The 17,220-nt window shown below is 39.9% G+C and overlaps 1 protein-coding gene across 6 annotated transcripts in view; it reads left to right on the top strand.

Annotated features, from left to right (window-relative positions):
• srpk2 (SRSF protein kinase 2) overlaps positions 1–17,220 on the top strand; it is a 139,224-nt gene that overhangs the window by 91,103 nt on the left and 30,901 nt on the right. For all 6 annotated transcript variants that reach the window (XR_009654076.1, XR_009654075.1, XM_060914656.1 and 3 more), the window contains 8 exons: positions 2,424–2,578; positions 3,100–3,208; positions 9,331–9,418; positions 9,652–9,739; positions 9,830–9,936; positions 11,619–11,784; positions 15,101–15,126; positions 15,266–15,533. Coding sequence is in view for 4 of the 6 variants with exons in the window: in XM_060914656.1 (XP_060770639.1) it covers positions 2,424–2,578; positions 3,100–3,208; positions 9,331–9,418; positions 9,652–9,739; positions 9,830–9,936; positions 11,619–11,784; positions 15,101–15,126; positions 15,266–15,533 (1,007 nt within the window). In the remaining 2 variants the exon portion in view is untranslated. The remainder of the gene's footprint in view (positions 1–2,423; positions 2,579–3,099; positions 3,209–9,330; positions 9,419–9,651; positions 9,740–9,829; positions 9,937–11,618; positions 11,785–15,100; positions 15,127–15,265; positions 15,534–17,220) is intronic.

Genomic DNA, 17,220 nt, shown 5'->3' with positions numbered 1-17,220 from the left:
TGAATGCAGTACAAACATTAACCATAACTCACTGCTGTCAGTGCTGCTGTATTTCCTACAAGGCTCCTGCATTTATGTGTACAGTGTGTCTGTCTGTCTGTCTGTGTATACAGTGGCAGTCCAAAGTTTGTACACCCATACTTATTTTTGACTATTTTCTACACTGTAGAAAACTACTGAAGACATCAAAACTATGAAATAACATACGGAACATATATGATATTATGTGGTAAACAAAAAAAGTGTTAAAAAATATTTAATATTTTCGATTCTTCAAAGTAGCCACAGTTTACCTTGATGATGCTTTGCGCACTATTGGCATTATCTTAACCAGCTTCATGAGGAAGTCACCTGGAATGGTTTTCAATTAATAGGTGCCTCGTCAAATGTTAATTAGTGCAATGTCTTGCCTTCTTCACTGTAAAACATATTTCAAATTGGTTTAACTTGGAAATGCAAGTTCACCTGCTGCCTTGGCAATGCAAGTTAGCTCAATTTGACGATTATCTTTGTTTCAACTCAGAAAAAGTCTCAATTAGTCAAAACAACTAAGTAATTCAAGGCTAACCTTTGAAAACTTGCACAGATTAGTTCAAATTAAAACATTTTCAGAGCTCATTGAGTTAAAGAGAAAAAGTGAGTGGACATAACTAAACAAGGCTGAAATGTTTTACAGTGTTAATGTGTTTGAGATGAAACAGTAAATAGTAAATAATAAAAATACAGTAAATGGCCCTATTCCACAACTGTAGTAATCCATATTATGTCAAGAACCGCTCAAGTAAATAAAGAGAAACGACATCCATCATTACTTTAAGACATGAAGTGACTTTTAATTAATAAAAATAAAGAAGAAACACTGAATTGGAATGTGTGTGTGTGTGTGTGTGTGTGTGTGCGCCCAGATACTGCTTGAATGTCAGTTATGAGTGTTGGTGTGACTCCGGTTCTTTGTGTTTGGTTGCGAATATTAACCCTGCATTAGCCGGATTCGCCTGGCTTGTTTCCATAGCAACCCACTGGCAGGCATTCTGTCATTCTCTTTGACTTTGACCTCAACTGGCTTCTCAAATACTGACTGTGTGTGTGTGTGTGTGTGTGTTATCTTATATCAGGTATTTCAAATAATGTGAGTCCCTGGCTTAATTACGATGTTTGTAATTCTGTTCAAATAAGTCATAAAGCAATGTTAAGTCTTACTGGTTTATATCAAATATATCCCCACATCCAGGGGTTAAAGTGGAATTTAAGAGGTGGACGTGTCCTGCTATTTTCATGGGTGCCAACAAGGTGAAAAGAGTATTGTGCAATTTATGTATCATAACATCATGTTCTGAACATATGAACTCACCGACACACTTGTACACCTGCTTCGTTCAAGCAATTATCCATTCAGCCAATCATGTGGCAGCAGATGATTGTAAAAAAAAAAAAAAGTGCATAAAATCATACAGATATGTTTTGGCTTGCAGAACTGCTGCTCACTGGATTTTTTTTTTTATTTTTTGCACCATTCTGTTTTAAACTCCAGAGACGGTTATATGTGTGTGTGTGTGTGTGTGTGTGTGTGTGTGTGTGTGTGTGTGTGTGTGTGAGAAAATCCTCGGAGATCAGCAGTTTCTGAAATATTAAAACCAGCCTGTCTAGCACCAACAACAATGCCACATTCAAAGTCAGTGAGATCACATTTCCCCCATTTTCCCCCCATGTTTGATGTGGATATTAACTGAAGCTCTTGTCCTGTATCTGCATGCTTTTATGCATTGTACTGCTGTCTCATGATAGGCTAATTGGATAACCACACGAATGAGCTGGTGTACAGGTGTTCCTGGCAAACTAAATGATGAGTTAGTATATTGTTATATTATTCAAATACTATAATCAATTACAGCACCCGAGTTCTCACCACTTGCCAATCACCAAAGGTGCCAGAGATCCTATGTGCTCCACTCAAGTTTAAGCTTTCAGCACTTCCTGCAGAATGAATTTATCTCGCAGAAACAGCATACCCCATTGTAAAGATGTAATTTTTCATATAATTAAAAAAAACGTATACTATAATTCCTCAATAAAACTAAACTATAATTCTTTATAAATTGCTCTTTGTCACAGTACGAGTATTTCTCAGCCATAAGTCCTTTCCATAACATAAGTGCTCATCTGGGGAACAGAATTACGGGATTGCCTTCAGCAGGGGACAGACTTTATCTCACTATGAAAAAATGCTGCATACATACACAGCCTTCGGCCAAATGGAACATAGAGTGAGTTATAAATAGTTTAGAGTATGAAGTTATTCCCAATGATGAGGTCAGTTACAACACACCAGTACTGTATTTGCCCAGTCACAGTGGCACCAGTTGAAGATTTATATGATAACTTGTTTGTCCCTCACTTTCTCCTTTGTTCTTATTGTCTAACAGGCCTGAAACGCAGCAGAAAGTCCCATCCGCTCCCCCTCCTCCTCCTCCTCCTCCTCCACCACCCCAACCTGAACCAGTTGCACCCCCAGAGCCAGAGGAAGAAATTTTGGGCTCTGATGATGAGGAACAGGAGGACCCGGCAGACTACTGCAAAGGTCCTAGCAGAGTCTCTTCTTCTGCTCTCTCTCTCTCTCTCTCTCTCTCTCTCTCTTTTACTCACTTGCAGAACTAAAGAAATTAAATTTGTGCAACATCTTGGTAAATGATAGCTACCTACAGTGTAGAGGGACTGATAATGTCTGTAATCCTCTCAAGAATGTCTATGTGTCATCGACATATATTTTTAAATCACCCACTCTAACTGCTGTCTTTCTGCAATTGTCTCTGGTCTGCAATATTTACAGAATTTGGCAGACAGTTAATTAGAAATCTAGAAGTCTCATCCATCTATATTTAAAGAAATGAGCCTTCTAGATTATTTATATTATACTCCTAGTTTAATTATATTTATGAATCCTGTAGAGAGTGGATTTTAAAAAACTGAGTTTAGACCAGACCAGTGTTTTACCAGCTATATTATGGCATAAACACCTCAAAAGAACTCGACACGTTAAAATCAACATGCTACTTTTAGACTGTCCTAAACTTCTTTCTCTCTCTCTCTCTCTCTCTCTAGGAGGGTACCATCCAGTGAAGATAGGTGATCTGTTCAATGGAAGGTACCATGTGATCCGAAAGTTGGGCTGGGGTCACTTCTCTACCGTCTGGCTATGTTGGGATATTCAGTGAGTCACCATGCACATAAAACCCCAACCTTGTGCATGCATATGCACACGCGCGCACACACACACCCTCTGTAACTCAGACTCAGCGTTGCCCAGCAGCTTGGTGTATGCAACTATCTGTGTCTTAGTGTCATGTTTCGACTCCTGTATCTGTTTGAAGATCTTGCCTCTCTCTCAATTAGACTAATAGCTCATATGTCAACCTGGAAAGTCGCACTCAGCACTTTAGTTTTTAGTGCAGCAAATAACCACCTCACCTGTATCATCTGTTCACCTGGCAGGCCAAAACAACCCATAGCCCACACACTCAGGCACTTACACAACATCAGTGGGAAGTCACAAACTAGCAATGAGATCACAAAATCAACCAGAATTCTCAGAGAGACTCATTTCTGTCCACCATTTTGATAGCATAAAAACAAATAATTTCAACATGTTTCAGTGTATTGAAACAAGAATGGAAAGCCTGTTGGGTCAAAACTCACTTATAATGGAAGACTAAGGGCAGCTGCTGAATTCAGCCAATAAATGTTTAAAATGTGTGTCTGTTGCATTACATCCTGTGATGAAACAGACAGGAGCGAATGTATTAGCAAAGGTGCTTTTATTTAACAATTATTCGCCAAAGGCGAAGTGAAGATCAGTGAATAATAACCGAGACGAAATCGAGGTTATTATTCACCAATATTAATTAATTTTATCCAGCTTCCCATGAATGGAGGAATACTTTAAAATGCAGTTCCACTTGCTGACACTTTTGTATTATCTTTGCGTTATCAGTGTCAGTCCTGCGCGCCTTGGCGCGTGCACCTGAAGGCGTGCCTCGGGCTGCGTGCGCGCCAAAACGAGCTCCAGTACGCGCGCCGTGAACAAGGCATACCTGTTCTCAATCAGTGAACTAAATGTTGGGCTATTTAAGGACTGCGCTGAAGGTAATGCGGCGCGAAGTATTACGCCACGTTAGTGTGCATTACCAAGCCTTGTTTCCCGTCCTTGTGATTTTCCTGGTTTCTCGACTCCTTGTTCCTGGTTCTAGTTCTCATCCTCTTTTTGCCTCCGATATCCTGTTCGCGCCTCGATCGACCTCTTGCCTGTTTTCCTGTTTATGACCTTGCCTGCCAATTTGGACTGTTTGTTGTTGTGTGTGTTTCCTGCACTTTGTGTATAGATCGCACTGTATTATAATAAACACTTCTGCGTTTACATCTGCCTCTCTCACGCACCTGACAATCAGGTGGAAACTGAAACCCTTCCATATTTTCAGCTACACTGGTAACACACAGACAGAAATACTTTCCTCTGAAAAAGGAGTCCCAAGGGCAAATTATACAAGTTTGGAGTTTAATGTACCATCATGGGTGTCGCTAGACATATTTATAGCCCCTCCCAAAAGATGCTCTAAAAAAAAAAAAAAAGAATGTGCCTCGCTAATGTCTCATCTCATCTCATTATCTGTATCCCCTTTATCCTGTTCTACAGGGTCGCAGGCAAGCTGGAGCCTATCCCAGCTGACTACGGGCGAAAGCCGGGGTACACCCTGGACAAGTTGCCAGGTCATCACAGGGCTGACACATAGACACAGACAACCATTCACACTCACATTCACACCTACGGTCAATTTAGAGTCACCAGTTAACTTAACCTGCATGTCTTTGGACTGTGGGGGAAACCGGAGCACCCGGAGGAAACCCACGCGGACACGGGGAGAACATGCAAACTCCGCACAGAAAGGCCCTCGCCGGCCATGGGGCTCGAACCCGGACCTTCTTGCTGTGAGGCGACAGCGCTAACCACTACACCACCGTGCCGCCCCCTCGCTAATGTAAACTTTCAAATATTTCGTATACGTTGTTTTTCAAAAATCTAATTGCAATTGTTCCAGTGAGCCTGCAAAAGGTTAATTTTTTGTCTTAATGTTGATGGATCAATTTTATTTAACAGTAAAAACAATCACCACAAACATCACAAAATTACCATAGATACAGCTTCATAAATGAGTGTCGGTTGCCACTGCAAGTGTTAATGCAGACTTGGCATTCAGTGCGTTGAGTGAATTGCAAGGCTACTTTATTCATTTCTCTTTCACACACTCTATAAAGTAGTGACGCTTACCTTTTATCACAGTTCATGTAGGATATGGATAAGCTCCAATATTAAGTACTTAAGTTAAAATGCCTATCTAACATATTGACTTCTGGCAAGATGTAGCCTAAATATTGAAAATCAAGTCTCAGTTGAGGTTGTTTATTAGTCTACTGTTAAAAAAAGTTACCTTTCGAGAGTATGAGAGAAGTTTTTAACAAAAATGAGTCTTGTGTGGTAATAGTTGTGATCACAAGTAACCTCTCCTTAATTAACCCTTCATTTTCTTGATTAGTAGATGGATATATGAAAATTCTTTAGCACCAGTAGCTCTGTGAAAGGCAGGTCTGATGAGAAAATGTTGCTGGTTCAATGGAATATATAGAATTTACTGATTTATTACTGGTGGTGTAGTGGTTAGTACTGTCGCTTCACAGCAAGAAGGTTCTCAGTTTGAGCCCAGTAGCTGATGGGGGGCCTTTCTGTGTGGAGTTTGCACACAGGAGTTCCTCCGGGTGCTCCGGTTTCCCCCACAGTCCAAAGACATGCAGGTTAGGTTAACTGGTGACTCTAAATTGACCGTAGGTGTGAATGTGAGTGTGAATGGTTGTCTGTGTCTATGTGTCAGCCCTGTGATGACCTGGCGACTTGTCCAGGGTGTACCCCACCTTTCGCCCGTAGTCAGCTGGGATAGGCTCCAGCTTGCCTGCGACCCTGTAGAACAGGATAAAGCAGCTAGAGATGATGAGAATGAGATGAGATTTTATGAACAGTTTAAAGGGTCTTGCAGATTTGTGTTGATAAGTGTTACCTTGAAAATGTCACTTTTGTTACACTTTATAAATTATGCTCTTTCTGATTGAGCTAACTGAGATTTAACAAATCTGTTAGTTGTGTAAATGAATAACATTCTTTGGACCAGTAACTTGTTGAATGGAGCACTAACGAAGTTGACTCCAAAGACTTTATCACACCCTGGAGCACTAAAGAAACAATGACATCAGTGGCCTTGAGAATGACTCCATAGAGGTTAAATACCTGGGTATTCACTTCAGCTGGTCAGACTAGCCCAGTCCAGTCAGACAAGGTGATGAAGTGAACTGATGAAGCCTCTTGGATGAGAGGTGAAACATCTTCAAAGACTTAAAACCAAGTCCAGTTGCGTTTGATTCAATTTCTTTGTTGTTTGTCTGTAACTGCTTATCCCGTGCGGGGTCACAGGGCAAGCTGGAGCCTATCCCAGCTGACCATGGGCGAGAGGCGGGGTACACCCTAGACAAGTCACCAGCTCATCGCAGGGCTAACACACACATAGAGACACAAACAACCATTCACACTCAATTTAGAGCCACCAATTAACCTAACCTGCATATCTTTGGACTGTGGGAGGAAACTCACGCAGACACAGGGAGAATATGCAAACTCCACACAGAAAGGCCCTCGTCGGCCACTGGGTTCGAACCCAGAACCTTCTTTCTATGAGGCGACAGTGCTAACCATTACACCACCGTGCTGCCTCAATTTCTTTGAGATAACTTTTAGAAGAGAGTGCATCAATCATCAGTAAGTGCCATACATAGGTTGAAAAACATTGTGAGACTGTCCAACATGTGTAATGATGTGAACCCAACATGTGACATTTGGCACCAGCTAACAACACATTCAGCACTTGTTTCTCTTCACACTCCTACTGGATAAAAAAGTGATGAAGTCTGTAAAAAGTCATTTGAAGAAAAACTTGATATTCACAAAAACTAATTTTTCTGCCAGTAATATACCTTGACATCGCTACTTTAAGAAAATATAAATATATTTTCCCAAAATGATTTGGAAATGTTTTATTTAGGTTAACTTCTAACTTTTGCTTGGCATCTACATGCAAAGATAATCTTGGATGAAAAGCCAGTTTTTGCTGGCCAAGTGTGATTTTTGTTTTGTGATTTTCTCATGATTTGATCCAGGTTTTGCATCGTCCCAAAATGGAATCAGTTCAGTTTATTATCAGATGCCAGCTATAAAAATATCCATGATGCACTTGCTCCATCATATCACCATCACTTAGACACTTTGTTCATACAGTGCACAAAGTTTTACACTGTTTAAATGGCCTAATAAAATCCATTAATAACAAGAAATTTTGCCAACAGTTTTCCCTTAGTGGATGAGACCGAGACCATTGTGGAATTTACTGATAAGCAAATTGAGAACTCATTTCTTAATGTAAACTTATATTAGTTCATATATATTTTGTTAGACTTTGGCAGTCATGTTGATTAGGTTGTAAATACACATAAATATCACTGGAATGGGATATTTAAATGTGAATTTCTTTCACACTTTTGAAGTAAAACAGACTTTAAAATTAAACCAAGAAAAGGGTGTCCGTCAGGTTGCAAAATATAATGAATCCAAATTTCTGAACAATGTTTCATATTCACAATCTCAACTCTTTACACTGATTTTCAGTTACACTGGGGGAAATTTAAATGGATACAGGGTTCGCCAAGCGATTTCATGAAATGCAGGATCCCTTGATATCAAAGCAAATAATGTTTAACGTACTGCTAAGGCTGGCTGAACTTTAAACACAGATGTTTTGGGGTTTTTCCTACTTGTGTTTTATACAGTATGCATTAGGTTACTGTAAGTTTGTTTTGTTTAATAGCCTTTTTAAGATCCTACTAGCCTTTTTTTTTTTAATCCTTGTATCTTTAATTGGAACCTTTTGAGAACTTTCTTTGATTTGAAATATTTTTTGGGAAAAAATGTTCCCAGCAATGTTTATTGACTTCCACAACAACTGCTCTTACACTTTATAAGTGCGTTTTAAGTAAACAAGTTTTCTGTTCTTTGGTGCCAAAATTAATGTCTGTGGTCACTGATCATACATATATTACACACTGTGGGTAGAGATTAGTTTGAAAGATGCTGGAATATCTACCAAATTTCAACCATAAACATCACAAAATTAGAAGAGTTTTCATTATTTACTGTATTTAATGCCCTCGGCAAGTCGGTACTATGTTATTACAGACCCAGCCAGACTAACTTTCTCTTGTCAGTCAGAAAACACTTTGATTCATTGAGTTTTTTTCTTAATGCCCAGCGCACACGGGTGACTTCTCGTCACAAGCGTATTGCGATTTTTGGACACAAGTTTCCTCTCTCGGGTAGCTGCGTGTGCACATTATCTATGACCAATGGGCAGTTTGAGGAGGGGGATGCAAGTCACGTGGAAATCGTGTAAATACTTCGCGGGCGGGGATTGGCTTAGCCTTTGGAGGTGATCGCTTCATTATCGCAAAGACACGCACACACGGCGATATCTCTGCAACAAGTTAGCGACTGGCGATTTTTTTTTTTTGTCGCAGAATATCAAGCATGTTTAATACCTGCGATCTGTCGCAAACAAGAAAAAATCGCCATCGTAAATATCCGCACACGAAGCAATTTCTCGCTTGCGTCAGAAAGTTGCACGACCAAGTGACGGAAAATCACCCGTGTGCACCAAGCTTAAGTTTTCACACTTCATATAATACACTCTGACTGTATTGCAACCTACCAGAGCCCAAAAGCCCAGAAACATATCGTTCATTCTGTACATCCTCATAAAGATGGCAGATAAAGTTGACCTATATAGCAATCCACAGTGCAAGCAATGCAGAAGGCAGTGCAAGAGACATCCCATCTGTTCCACTGGGAATTCTTTTTAATACATTCACTTGCCAGTTTGTTGACAGAAAAAAACAGTTTACACCAATAAACTGAAATGTGGGTGCATTACTGCAGAAAGGGGGTTTAAGAAGGCAGAATGGATTGAAAATATCTTATGTAGTGGAGGGGATATAGGATGTGCTGTTGCAACCTCAGGCACTTTGAGTCTGATTTCCATTTGGAACAGTTAGAGGCCAAAAATCCCATATGGGCATGGGTGCGTGCGCACACACACACACACACGCACAAACAGAGACTTGTTCAGTTCCTCAGCTCCATCAGCAGTTATAACCTGGATGTACAACTGTCCTGTGTTCTGTCCACAGAGGGAAGCGCTTTGTGGCGATGAAGGTAGTGAAGAGTGCTCAGCACTACACAGAGACGGCACTAGATGAGATCAAACTACTCCGATGTGTGAGTGAAAAAGCCACTAGTACAAGACTCCAGTATACACAGCCTCTTCGATCAATTAAAACACACTGCTTTGCTTGTTGGAACAGAAATAATTTTCATTAAGCTAATGCAGCTCGTGTCAGATGACAGGTTTGAAGATATGCCATGTGTTTCTAACAGTTTAAGCCATTTGATCCCAAGAGCTCATTTCAGAGTGTGTGTTGTAATTGTACACGCCTATGTCTGTCTCTCAGGTACGTGAGAGTGACCCCACTGACCCCAACAAAGACATGGTTGTTCAGCTCATCGATGACTTCAAGATCTCGGGGATAAATGGAATTCGTATCCTCCTCAGTGTGTGTACAAGTGTGTGGGAATTTTTAGCTCCCATATGCATGCGATTGTGTTATTCCACCTAATTCACTCTCTCAGATGTATGTATGGTGTTTGAAGTCCTCGGCCACCATCTACTGAAATGGATCATCAAGTCCAACTACCAGGGCCTGCCTTTACCGTGCGTCAAGAGCATCATTAGACAGGTACGCACACCTACGCACACAAAATGCATTATTGGAAATATATTAAACCGTGAACAGCACTGATGTGAATTTTACATATGCATGCAAAGTATGCCAGGTTAGATGGGTTAGATGTACTTTAAGTCAGAGATTCTTAAACTTTTTGCAGCCAGGGACTGGTTTAGTTATAAAATAAATTTCATGGACTCCTTATTTACAAATTGATTTCATGAACATTAATGACATGCGCAGATTAATATTTTGTTTATTTATGAGAACCATAGAGTTAAATTCTTCTGAGCTTTCCCCCAAAAGAACACATTGTGTCCAATTTGGCTTTATATATACCTACTTGTATGTTATTAAGGTTTGAATTAAACTAATTCAATTCAAACTAACAGACAAACAGGTTAATAACTATATCACCAAAATTACAGTCCCGTTGGCTATGATTCACAGACACCTGGGGGTCTCTGGAACCCATTTAAGAACCACTGCTTTAAAGTGCATATTCTGGACAATTTCATGTTTGTTTGTTTTTTATATAAAAGTATGTTCCTTTACACACTCATACAGAAGGGGAATTTTGCACAAGGCCATCTGTCTACAGCAGAAAAAAATAAAATAACAAAACGCGTCTGGAAAAATCCCAAGGGAGTCTGGAGCCAAATTCGTGACATTATCTGCGGAAGTGCGAGCAGGCTGCGCGAGCTTTGCACGGTTTCAGTGCACAGCCTGTGTAGACCAAGCGCTCCCATTTCTCTCTCATTGTCCGGTCTTTTGGGAAACGACGAGTACTAATCCCATCAAGATTGGTGTTGCTACACCCTCCTACGATACATCTGTTAACCATTTTAATAATTACGTGATAATGTTGAAGAAATTTGCAGAAAACCACCAGGTCGTTTTCTCATAAACAAACCAGCGCTGACATAGGATTCAGAGGGAGGCGTCCTGCAGATAACGTCACGAAAATCAATGTTTGCCGGGAAATTTAAATGCCGTTTTTTCAGAGGCGGTCCAATTCGCCTCAAATGGCTTGATTTCAACTGAATTTTTCTGGTATTGCGCAAGGTAAAAACATTGCAGAGAATACAGAATGTTACAGATATTTGACCAAAGTTTAATATAAAATAAGAGAATTACACTGGTCTTGGGGCGGCACGGTGGTGTAGTGGTTAGCGCTGTCGCCTCACAGCAAGAAGGTCCGGGTTTGAGCCCCATGGCCGGCGAGGGCCTTTCTGTGTGGAGTTTGCATGTTCTCCCCGTGTCCGCGTGGGTTTCCTCTGGGTGCTCCGGTTTCCCCCACAGTCCAAAGACATGCAGGTTAGGTTAACTGGTGACTCTAAATTGAGCGTAGGTGTGAATGTGAGTGTGAATGGTTGTCTGTGTCTATGTGTCAGCCCTGTGATGACCTGGCGACTTGTCCAGGGTGTACCCCGCCTTTCGCCCGTAGTCTGCTGGGATAGGCTCCAGCTTGCCTGCGACCCTGTAAAACAGGATAAAGCGGCTAGAGATAATGAGATGAGATGAGAGACATTGGTCTTGCTCCTGAATTTACCCGTGATATGCACTTTAAGCTATCATAGGATACATGTTCTATCACACTACCACAGCAGCCTTCATCCATCTGAAGGAGCATGAATCTCATCTCATTCTTGATCCAGGCAAAGTGATGTGAATGTTGTGTGTTTGACTGCCAGGTCTTGCAGGGGCTGGATTACCTCCATACTAAGTGCAAGATCATTCACACAGACATCAAGCCAGAGAACATCCTGATGTGTGTGGATGACGCCTTCGTCAGGCGCATGGCGGTCGAAGCCACTGAGTGGCAGAAAGCAGGAGCTCCTCCTCCCTCTGGATCTGCAGGTATTACACTGTTTTTCACAAAATACCACCACAACATGATAGATGATAAAATAATAACCATCATGATTATTTATCACAGTTTTTTAACCAAGGAGCACAACATTTGTCGACACTGTGCACGATCAGCCTGTATTCCTGCGCATACATGAATAAGGCTTAGTCACATTCATTGAGCATATCTTTTAAATGCTAAATATCAACATAGTTAAATAAATGCTCGAAATAAATCTGCCCCACAATGTGAATGATTTAATGATCACTAGCTTTGCCTATGCAGTCTAATTAAAGCGCTTTCCTGTGCAGGCCTGATGTGTTTGGGAACTGGAAAACAGCTGGTTGGTCAAACACTTTAAACGTATGAAGGAGGAACACCAATATATAAGCTTAGCTATTTAGTTTTTTTTTTTTAAGTAACCAGTCAAGGTTGTGTAAATAAAACCAGACGTCTAACAGAGGAAGCCAGAAATCATTATTGATTTACAGTACTGTGCAAAAGTGTTAGGCACCCTATTTTTTTTTTTCATACAAACTTTGTTATAGATTTCTATTTTATAACTTCTCGAGTCAGTACAGAAACATTTTAGAGTCCAAACATTTGTTTTCCAGCACAAAATTAAATGTTACAGAAAAAAAGTTTGTATCGGAGCAGCATATTACATAAGAGACCATTTTTCAGATTAAAAAAGAAAACGTAATAAAGGCTACTGGGTTTTGATGCACAATGAAGAAGCGAGTGTGACAGTCAAAGTGTTGAGAAGAACTGTGGCTGGTTCTGTAAGATGCTCAGTAAAACCTACAGCTCATTTCCTTATAAAACTGCACTCACTGTACCTGAGACTTTTTTTTTTAAGCAAACGGTCGTCTCACACCAAATATTGACTGTTTCATTTATTATGGCTTACTGTTATTTATAATATTTTTTTAATATTGAAACATTTCATTTCACTATTTTTTTTTAAGCCATTTTTGGTCCAAAGCATTTCTTTACGTGTGCCTAAGACTTCTGCACAGTACTGTATATCTAACTTGTATGTATACACAGTATGATTTTTGGTCTAGTAATGGTCTAGTTGTACCAATTTGTTAAAATTACTGCAATCTTCTCAGAAGCAGCCATATAACTCAGCGAAAAGTGCAGTATGAGCTGAATTCTGAGAACTACGCTTCATAGATCCTTGATAGACAAACTTCCACTTCCAGCTATTGTACTTACACTCACAAACTACTTGACCTGAATTTGTCCTTGATTTAAACAGGAAAGCAACAACATCATGCACATAGAACATTAGTTACTCATGGGTTTCTTGTGTCAGCTCATATTTGCGCAAAAATGCCTTTAATAAAATCTTGGATTCAAGACTATAATCATTGTAGACATCATGACTGCTTGAATAGAGCCTGATCCCCTGATAGAGTATCTTAGGACAGGCTGCTTATAGATGAGCTGCCTGTGTGGCCTTCAGCAGGGTGGGCCCACATGATGAAGTAAGGAGATGACAAGAGCTAGGTTTCAGAAATAGCCAGCAACTTTAATGTGGAACTGGGACAGAGAGACAGGAGAGACAGTACCACTGAATCCTCTTTTAGCCTAAACGCAAAGGAAAACATTATTTATTGGCTCAGTGAAGAACTTTATACCTTGTGCAGTACAAACAGCATTTTGTAATCAACTTTGCACTCATGTTTCTGGCATAAACCATCATTTATAATGTGTTAAAGCGCGAGAGGACTAGCAAGGCTGTAATGAGCTGTGAGGACACTGAGGCCTTGACCTTGGTAGTTTCGGAAAGTTTTGTTTTTTACCTCCCACATAGCATATACACAGTTGTCTCATTCACTATTGAAACAAGGACATCCTGATAATATGATTATTGAATATAGTCTGCAATGTGGAAACACTTATATTCCAGGACACAGTCAGCAGTGATGATCAATTCTCAACTGACCTAAGATCAGCTATGGAGGACCCTTTAGGTGTGTCCATAAACATGCACAATGTTTGTCCATAAACATGCACAAGGCAGCACCTTGTGTATGGAACAGATTACCTTTAGAAGTTCGAAATGAATCTCGTGTTAATAGATTCAAGAGTTTACCGAAAACGTATTTTTTTTAGGTTGGCTTTTTATTAGTTCTTATGAAGCTACCGAACAGAAGCTCAGGAATCATCATTATTATTATTATTATTATTGAATTTGAATTCATGATATATTTAGTATGTGAGGGTTTTTTTTTCCATTACATACATTTATCTTGAATATCTTTTTTTGAATATAGGACAGTTATTATTGGATATTTCACAAAAGCATGTTTTAATATTTATAGTTTTTATAGTAATTATAGGGAGCTTTACTATAGGACATTACCATGAGCTATTTTGTGTCTGTCATATTTTATGTTGATTTTAATCTTGTAATGCGCATTTGATCATATTGATATGTAAATTTGCACAATAGAAGAATTATTATTATTATTATTAGTGATGCAGTGCCTAGTTATTATTATTACATAATTGCCCTTTATGTTTCAAGCTGGGGCGGCACGGTGGTGTAGTGGTTAGCGCTGTCGCCTCACAGCAAGAAGGTCCTGGGTTCGAGCCCAGCGGCCGGCGAGGGCCTTTCTGTGTGGAGTTTGCATGTTCTCCCCGTGTCCGCGTGGGTTTCCTCTGGGTGCTCCGGTTTCCCCCACAGTCCAAAGACATGCAGGTTAGGTTAACTGGTGACTCTAAATTGACCGTGAGTGTGAATGGTTGTCTGTGTCTATGTGTCAGCCCTGTGATGATCTGGCGACTTGTCCAGGGTGTACCCCGCCTTTCGCCCGTAGTCAGCTGGGATAGGCTCCAGCTTGCCTGCGACTCTGTAGATCAGGATAAAGCGGCTAGAGATAATGAGATGAGATGAGATGTTTCAAGCTCATAGGACACTGAAGCTACCAGACTTTAACTTCTTGTTGAAGGGTATGCAATGTACATATTAGATGCGAACATCTTGCATAGCTATGATATAAATGCTTGAGTATGTGTCAGACCCTATGACATAAAAGCGAATATTTGAGGGCAATTAGTGGTTTGTAAAATGCATTTTTAGAATTTTTTTTTCATTTACACTATGCATAGTGTTGCAAGCCAAATTAGCTTACCAGTTGTAGTAACACTACTTGACTGGGTTAGGCTAACAATGGAAGCATAACATAAGAGATTCATTGATATATATTCGGCATTGTGATATGTTAACTATAAGAAGCTCACTAAAATTGTCATCCTGGTTATGGCCGCCATTACTAGTTTAACTGGTCTGTTTTTTTTCCTTCTCTATAGTGAGCACAGCACCCCAACTCAAACAGGTATGTAGCACTAACAACCCCAACGTAACCACTGCTGAATTAATTATCTAATAATAAGAGATCCCTTATCATCCTTTGAACAAAAGCAGGAGTGTGGAGTGCTTGCTTAATTAGCATGTGTATGTGGTGCCCCCTACAGGTGGGGAAGATCTCCAAGAACAAGAAGAAGAAGCTGAAGAAGAAGCAAAAGCGGCAGGCGGAGCTGCTGGAGAGACGCATGCTAGAGATAGAGGCATTAGAGAGGGAGGCCGAGAGACAGAAAGCCAACGAAGGGCTAAACCCACCACCAGGACCTGCACTAGCACTCGGTGAGAGTGAAGATGAGGACGATGAAGAGGAGGACATAGAGGAAGAGGAAGAAGGAGAGGGAGAGAGGGAGCGGCCTGTTCGATTAACCAACCACACATGTGAGTGGTCACTGATTATAACTGAGACATTTGAGCTTTATACATCGGAGTGTTCATTTATCAGCTGTGCAAACATACACAAAACAGTGCTGAAATTGTTAGTGTAGACTTTTTAATGCAAAATGTTGGGCTTATTAAAATAATATTTGCTTAGATTCATTCAGGGGGGAACCTATTCACTTACGATTACTTTACATAGAGACAGAATTGCTAACACTGCTCATCTGTTAAGCGTCATTGTGTATACTTGTACATGGCCCGTTCTATAATTGCGGGTACATTTCAAGTGTTGACTCTGTTAGTCATCGTCAACTCTGTTATCGTTAAACTGGGTGATCCATTAACAGAATTGATGCCAACAGAGTTGACATTTTCCGATATTTTGTGTCTTAACTCCACATGCTAACCTCAAAGTAGCTACCAGATGGCGTATATAAAAACAGCATTTTATGGATTTTAATCGTATTATTGTTTTTAAAAAATGAGCGAGAGATTCACTCCAATATCACAGTAACAAATTTGATGAATAATTAATCTACTGTTGGTGTATCCTCAACATTTTGTTCAAATTAATGAGAGAAGAAACATAACATACCTCACTGCCTTTCTGAAGTTAGGAAGTGACATCTCTCAGTACAGGTGCCATGCGCATTATTAAAAGTCTTTGTGGATTTTACGCGGTTGAATGTACAAGTTGAATGGATGAATCAGTAGTCGAAGACAGCCAATAATGTGGGGGGGTGGGAGTCATTTAATTAATGTTTTATGGATAAATTGGTTCTAAAATGTACATCAAGCATTGCTGTTGGTGAAAGTTTGTCATAATTTGCATTATCATTCAAAACTGATTCAATAAAGATTCTTTTTGTGGAAAATAACAAACGGTTTCTCTCGGAGATGCGAAATGTACCCCGAATTCTAGAATGACCCATATACTACCTGCGTAAACACATTTGATGAATCCAGATTTTATTGTTTGCATAAGCTTTATGTAATGTTGATAAATGAGGGCTCTTGGTTTTTATTTTATCTCTGCAAACTACCATTAAAATATATCTGATTTATGCTGTTAACCTAACAGCCCTCATTCATTGTAGCCACCTGTGTCAGAGGCCCATACTCTATGCATTATAATGTCTCTTCATTTTCCATTTCTGCCTGCATCATCATTATTAGTGCCATCACATTGCCTTCGATCAGCACAGAGAGAGCTTTCAGTACAAGTGGGTCAGCAGCTGCAGGTGGAGCGCAGAGGATTCTAGAAAGAACTCACTCTGATGCTGTGCTCACATGGATGCGTGAACTTGTGCTTTTGACATGGCAAGACAAGTATACGATACACTTAGCAGTGGTTAAAGTCATGAGAACTCTAATCACTGTTGCTAGGCAACTGGAAAATAAAGATGCTAAGCATTTGCTAGCTAATGACAGAGGTTAACGATATAACTTTAAGTCATCCTTTAAGTCTTTTGTTTGAATCGTGTAATAGAAAGGACTCAGTATGGCTAAAATTACACTGTAATTACAATCACAAAAACGTCCACTGCTTTGGCACCATTGAAAAATGTCAGTATACATCATAATTTTGATTTCTGAAATAGTGAATACCACAAGAGTGGGTCATTTATGTGGAATCTACATGTTAACATATTGTAACCCAGTTTGGATTTAGTTTTCATAATACACT

The sequence above is a fragment of the Neoarius graeffei genome, chromosome 2 (assembly GCF_027579695.1).
Source record: "Neoarius graeffei isolate fNeoGra1 chromosome 2, fNeoGra1.pri, whole genome shotgun sequence".
NCBI lineage: Eukaryota > Metazoa > Chordata > Actinopteri > Siluriformes > Ariidae > Neoarius > Neoarius graeffei.
Note: the sequence above shows the minus strand (reverse complement) of the source record. Positions and strands in the feature narration are given on the sequence as shown.